This window comes from Otolemur garnettii, unplaced genomic scaffold (genome assembly GCF_000181295.1).
Source record: "Otolemur garnettii isolate 467f Iridium unplaced genomic scaffold, OtoGar3 scaffold00015, whole genome shotgun sequence".
Taxonomy (NCBI): domain Eukaryota; kingdom Metazoa; phylum Chordata; class Mammalia; order Primates; family Galagidae; genus Otolemur; species Otolemur garnettii.
Genome location: NW_003852410.1, coordinates 23,676,195 through 23,683,317, shown reverse-complemented (window position 1 = coordinate 23,683,317; position 7,123 = coordinate 23,676,195). Strand labels below are relative to the sequence as shown.

The window sequence follows — 7,123 nt, the reverse complement described above, 5'->3', positions numbered from 1 at the left end:
ATGAAGGCTGGAACCAAAAAATGGCCGGGCATTGTGTTGGGTGCCTGTAGTCCCAGCTACTTAGGAGGCAGGGGCAAGAGATTCACTTGAGTCCAGGAGTTGGAGATTGCTGTGAGCTGTGATGCCATAGCACTCTACCCAGGGCAACAGCTTAAGACTCTGTCTCAAAAAAAAAAAAAAAAAAAAGAGAGAGATTCACTTGAGTCCAGGAGTTGGAGGTTGCTGTGAGCTGTGATGGCACAGCACTCTACCCAGGGCAACGGCTTGAGGCTCTGTCTCAAAAATAAATAAATAAATAAATAAAAATAAAGGAGTGCCTTATGTAAATGCAGTATTTATGTGTCCTTGGAGGTTATTTATTGATCATCCTAGATGACTCTCTCATTTATCATTATTTTATTTTATTATTTATGTATTTATTTTAAGACAGACTCTCACTTTGTCACCTGGGGTAGAGTGCTATGGCATCATAACTCACAGCAACGTCTAACTCTTTGGCTCGGGCGACCCTCTGGCGACCCTCTGGCCTCAGCCTCTGCATTTGTATGAGAATATCCTCCCCAAAGCAGTCCCGAGGCTGTGGTGTGGGACTACAGGCATCCGCCACAGTTTTTCTATTCTTTTAGTAGATACAGGGTCTTGCCCTTGCTCAGGCAGTCCTCCTGCCTCTCAAAGTTCTAGGCCTCTCATCATTTGAGCTTCAGAACTGCCAAATCCAACAAAAACTCTCTCAAACTATCATTAAAATAAGATCACCCATTTTCCAGTAAGTCATAAACCTGGATGAAAATCTGCATTGTAGCCTGGGTGCAGTGGCTTATGCCTGTAATCCTAGCACTTCAGGAGGCCATGACAGGCAGATTGCTTGGGCTCAGTCTGAGCAAGAATGAAACCCTGTCTCTACTAAATATAGAAAAATTAGCCAGCTGTTGTGATGGTTGCCTTTAGTCCCAGCTACAGCTACTCAGGAGGCTGAAGCAGGAGGATCGCTTGAGCCCAGGAGTTTGAGGTTGCTGTGAGCTATGACACTACAACACTCTACCCAGGGCAACAGAGTGAGACACACACACACACACACACACACACAGTCTGCATTATATCCTTAGTCAATTAATTAATTAAACATATGTCTCAGTTTACTCATTAGTAAAATAGAGATAATTATACAACCTGCATATTGCAGTACTGTGATAAAATGAAATAGTGGCTCAATTGCTCCTGTGTGCACAGCACAGCACGGTGACAGACACCAAGCCGTTGCTGTGACAGACACCAAGCCGTTGCTGTGGCTTTCCCCCTCTGTGATTTGATTCTCAGTCTCAATTTTATTTTTGGAATTGTATGATTTGTTATTTAAACCTTTGATGTTTGGGTTTTAATGATTTAAACTATTTGCAAATTATTAAATTAATTCACTTTTAATTTCTCAGTGTCCTTAATGCAATTATTTTTATTTTGTTCAGATGGCATAGAGCTGTGTCTACCAACTTAGTAAAACAAAATGTATTGATCCCCAAGGAGGAATCATCCAGTGATAGTGACATGGGGCTTCATCAAAGCCAGCAAAATCAGAAAAAAACATTGATGAAGAGAATGAAGACTACTTTGGGGAGGATGTTCCCATACAAATGCAGATACAAGTCAGCAAGTGCCAGCAAAGAGGGCTCCACTTACCACAGAGAAGCCCTCCTTTCAAATACACAGAGCCTTCTTCCTCGGATTGTCAAGGAGCTTCCATCTCCCAAGTTATTTACCAAACCCAAAATGAGAAAGCTCTCAGAGAATGGTAATCAAAGCCAATTTATCATTTTGTTGAGGCTGAGAGGGCTGAAATTAAGATGAATTTTCTTGCTACCCAAAGTACAGCATCTAGAGAAACTTGTCTGAAATGCAGAATTTCAGGCCTCACCCAGGTCTCCTAAGTCAGATTCTGCACATTAGGAAGATCTTCTGTCGACTCAGGTGCCTAACTTTTGAGGAACGCAGGATTAGACTATCTTTGAGCTTCTCTAGGTCTAATTAATTAATCAGTGGTCTAGTCAGGCTAAAGTCACTTTTAATTTAAATATACATGCGAACATGTGTATGTGCATAGATATATGTGCATACATATGTATTAGAAAATAAACTAAACATAATTTTTTTGTCTTGTTTCTGGAAAAAGTATTGATGCAGACTTTCATATGGCTACCTTGAACAGCAGAGGGCGTAGTAAGAATTAAAGAAGTAAAATTTATGGTTGGTAAGTCACAAAGGATATTTGATTTTATTGCATCGACTTTCTATAGACTGTTGGAAGAATGAGCATTTGAACTGTGAACTTTAAGAATTTTCTGCAATATAGAAATGCCGTTGTTCTAGATCCTCATATGAGGACCTCATACGATACCACCAGTGTCTGCATTCTCCTTGGTAGTTTTTTTTTTTTTTAATTAATAGAGTTCACTTTTTTAGAGCAGTTTATGTTTACAGAAAAAATGAGCAGAAAATGCAGAGTTCCCACCTACATCTCTCCCCTCCCCACCCCACAGTTTCCATCACTGTTAATGTCTCCCCTTAGTGTGGTGCATTTGCTACAATCAATGAGCCAATATTGATAATGTTATTACTACCTAAAGCCCATAGTTTGCTTTAGGGTTTTCTCTTTACATTTTACAGTTTTATAGGATTTGGCAAATGTATAATGTCACGTCATGCATTCACCATTACAGTATCGTACAGGATGAATGACTTCACTGCCCTAAATATCCTCTGTATCTTTTTATGTCCTTGTTAGCAAGCACAGCATCAGAAAACATATACAGTCCTTATGTTACATGCACATATATACACAACTTCCCATTTCACACAGCGGCCAGCCTATAAACCTGATGACTGCTTTTCCCACGGGTGGCAGGAGGCTCCAAATTACTGATGGTTTCCAGCCAACTGGTTGTCCTTTCATTCTCTCTTCTGGAAATTCTCTCTTCTGGAAAAAACCTAATACAATACAAGCCTCTGAGCGTCTAGCAATTACTTGGTATAGATTGATCTATATATTTCTGTTGAAGGTAACAAAGACGTTATACTTCCATAATGCTAGGGTTGGGGAAATAGCCCAGCAGAGAGCAGTGGACCAAATTTCTGGTCCTAATCTGTGCATGGATTTATTTTCATCTTAGTTGGAATAACAAGTCTCTCAACTGAGATTTCTCCAGAAAACACACACATCCTTTAGGATTTAGCTTAAACATCTGTCTTTGCTGGGGCCCCCAAAACAGTTGTTCTTTTCTGTGGACCTCTGTATCATTTTCTAAATCTGTTTAACAAACAGTTACTAAGTACTTATACTTAGGGATGTTAGGGATAAAGTAGTCCTGCCCTCATGGAGTTGTGGCAGAGACTTTCAAACATTATGCACATAATTATTTCTGATGCAAAAGTAGAAGGAGAAAATGTTATAGAAACAAATCATGGGTGCTCTAATTTTAGAGGAAAGGGCTCAGGAAAGGCCTATCCGGGGAAGGGGCAACCAGATTGAGATTTGAAAGATGGCCGAGAGTTAGACAAGGAAAGCATGGGAGAACCATTTTTCAGGAAGAAGAGAGAGTCTGTTCAAGTCCCAATATCAACAGAGCACCTGGCAGAGATAAGAAATGAAAGAAATCCAGGGGAGGTTGGAGCAGAGAGATCAGGGAGAGGACAGGTGAATGAGACTGTAAGAGTGTCATAGGTCACGTTAAGAATTATTAACTTTCGGCTCGGCGCCTATAGCTCAACCGGCTAAGGCGCCAGCCACGTACACCTAAGGTGGCGGGTTCGAATCCCCAGCCCGGACCTGCCAAACAACAATGATGGCTGCAACCAAAAAATAGCCGGGCGTTGTGGCGGGCGCCTGTGGTCCCAGCTACTTGGGAGGCAGAGGCAGGAGACTCGCTTGAGCCCAGGAGTTGGAGGTTGCTATGAGCTGTAATGCCACGGCACTCTACCCAGGGGGACAGCTTGAGGCTCTGTCTAAAAAAAAAAAAAAAAAGAATTATTAACTTTCTCCTAAGGATGATTAGAAGTCACTGAATACTTTCAAGCTAGAGATTTATATAACCTGATTTACATTTTTAAAAGAGAGCTGTGGCTACAGAGTAGGGACTGGATTGAGTAGAGAAAGGTAAGAGCAGACTTAAGGAGATAAACAGCCTCATACATTCAGGCAAGGGATGATGTTAGCTTGGGCTTCTTCTGGCAGTGGGGATGGAGCGATAAAGGGTGAAATAAACCTAGGTAGAAATTGTAAGACGTGGGGAAGAGCTGGACAGCAGTGGGTGGGGGAGAAGGAAGAGTTTCTGGCTTGAGCACCTGCTTTGAAGGTGGAGACACCACTGGCTCAGATTAGGAGGAAATGGTTTGAAAAGGAAGTCATGAGTTCTTATGAAACTTGCTGATTTGACGTCCTTGCCAAAAAGCCAAGTGGAGGTGTCAAGTTGGCTACTGTGTTCACTGAAGTCTGAGGCTCTCACAGAAGCCTTTATCAAGGGACCTTACATGGGACAAGGTGATTTTACTTACTTTTTAATTTATTTTTCTTTTGTAACCCCAGCTAATGACTGAAGGACAAGGTGATTGTAGGTGCTGCACACAGTGTGAAGTGACACTGAGCACACAGCAAACTGCAAACACTTTTTCCCTAATGCCCTATCATCCTTTTGGTTATATAAAGGATAATATTTCATTTCATGTACCAACTTCCTTCTTTAAGAAAGGGAGAGTAACCTAAAGTTTGGTTATTGCAGAAAATAACATAGTTTTGTTTTTAGCATATTAATTCTAATGCCTAACTATGATTCTGATTTCCAGTTTATGATAGAGTTTTAAAGTTCCCTTTGTAAATTTACTGAGTTAAGCATTGAATTGAAATAAAAAAAATATTAAGGAATCCAAAGGTCACATGGCTCCTGGATATGGGAAAAACCAATAAGATGGTATGTGAACCACTGAGCCTTGAGCCACATTGCCGAGAGAATAGATTTTTTTTTTTTTAAGACAGAGCCTCAAGCTATTCCCCTGGGTAGAGTGCTGTGGCATCACCGCTCACAGCAACCTCCAACTCCTGAGCTCAAGCGAGTCTCCTGCCTCTGCCTCCCAAGTAGCTGGGACAACAGATGCCCACCACAACGCCTGGTTATTTTTTGGTTACAGCCATCATTGTTGTTTGGCGGGCCTGGGCTGGATTCAAATCCACCACCTTAGGTGTATGTGGCTGGGCCAAGAGAATAGATTTAAACTTCCCTTCCATCAACAACAAATACTCAAGGGAAAGCCTTGCTCATTAGAGGGTTACTTTTCTAACTCCACAATGCTTAAAGAAAAAAGTGATGTAAGGCAAAACTTAGGTCTGAAAGAAAGAGAAGTATCTACGTTGTCCAGACAGGATGGTACCCACTGAGGTCATGACCATGACAAAACACAAATGTGTGTAAGGAAAAAGCATAAGATTAGGAAAAGCAAATCCATTTCCAGAATTTTAGCCTCAAGGAAAAAAAACTGCTGAGAAAGCATGCAATGCTGTCTTTTCAGAATACTGTACTTTTCTTTAATAGGAAGAGTATGTGGCTGGGTGTGATGGCTCACTCCCATAACCCTAGACTCTAGGACACCAAGGACGGAGGATCAGTTTGAGATCAGCCTGAGCAAGAGGAAAACCCCATGTTGGCTGGGCACAGTGGCTTATGACTATAATCTTAGCACTGTGGGAGACCGAGGCAGGTGGATCACCCTGAGCTCACTGGTTTGAGACTGGCCTGAGCAAGAGTGAGACCCCATCTCTAAAAAAAATAGTTGGATGTTGTGGCGGGTGTCTGCAGTCCTAGCTACTCGGGAGGCTGAGGCAAGAGAATAGATTGAGCCCAGGAGTTTGAGGTTGCTGTGAGCTATGACATCACAGCATTCCACCTAGGGTGACAAAAAAAAAAAAAGGAAAATGGAAGGGAAGGGAATGGAGGGGAGGGAAGGGAAGGGAAGGGAAGGGAAGGGAAGGGGAGGGGAGGGGAGGAGAAGGGAAAAAGAAAGAAATTTAGCCAGGCATAGTGCAGGCACCTGTAGTCTCAGCTACTTGGGAGGGGAGCCTGAGGCAGTATTGCTTGAGCCCAAGAGTTTGATGTTGCTATGAGCAATGACACTACAGTGCTCTACCCAGAGCAAAAGAGTAAGACTCTGTCTTAAAAAAAAAACTTTATAACTGATCCTTACAAGTTCTTTTTTTCCTCCTTCCTTTTTATAAGCGACTATACAACTTGATGTTGTAGAGGCAGAGACAGAGGAGATAACCCAAGGAAATACACTCCTCCGGGCCAGGAGAACTACCAAGCGGTTATCCGTGACATCTCTTCCTTCAGGACTGCAAAAGGTAAAACTCTAAAACAAACTTGCTTCTGAAGACACAGAAACGCAATGTTTAGAGATTTTGCAAACAACAAGTTCTCTGCTACCATCAATCCCCCACAATAAACACTTAAAATCTGCTACTTGTCTCCTTTTCAAGATTTGAAGCATAGTTACTTCTGAGCTCAAACTGTTCAGCTTCTACTACAGTCTGAGCAAGAGTAGAGCTTGGAGCTTCATAGCGACTTTCTCAGCTGTTCAAATGTCAAGTTACTGTATTACCAGTCTGGCCTATGTGCACTGCCATGTAGCGAGGATTCCACTGCCAGGGGTCCTCAAACTTTTTAAACGGGGCCAGTTCACTGTCCCTCAGACTGTTGGAGGGCTGAACTGTGGGCCCCGGGATGAGTTGGCTGCTAAGCAGGACAGGCAGCAGTGGCAAAAACACCCGGTGGGCTGGATAAATGTCCTAGGCAGGCCACATGTGGCCCACGGGCCATAGTTTGAGGACATCTGCACTAGACAGTCAATTGCTATCTGATAGAACTTTTTTATGAGGATGCAAACATACATTTTCCAAAAGAGTAGCCATTAACCATCTGTGCATTTGAGACTTTGAAAAGTGGCTAATGCAATTGAAGAATTTACTTTTGATTAAAATTAAAATTAAAATGTAAATGATGACTTAGGACTTTCCAAACCAAAGCCTGTACTTATTTGTAGGAATATGTGCTTGAGCTTAAATTGCCCAGACTTTTTTTTTTTTTTT

General features: G+C 42.0%; 1 protein-coding gene across 1 annotated transcript in view; it reads left to right on the top strand.

The window, feature by feature from the left end:
• The window catches only part of LOC100961187 (putative uncharacterized protein C3orf49), a 17,642-nt gene that overhangs the window by 3,926 nt on the left and 6,593 nt on the right, over positions 1 to 7,123 (top strand). Inside the window, exons 2-3 of the mRNA XM_003785592.2 lie at positions 1,464 to 1,786; positions 6,255 to 6,379. Of these exons, the coding sequence (XP_003785640.1) occupies positions 1,464 to 1,786; positions 6,255 to 6,379 (448 nt within the window). The remainder of the gene's footprint in view (positions 1 to 1,463; positions 1,787 to 6,254; positions 6,380 to 7,123) is intronic.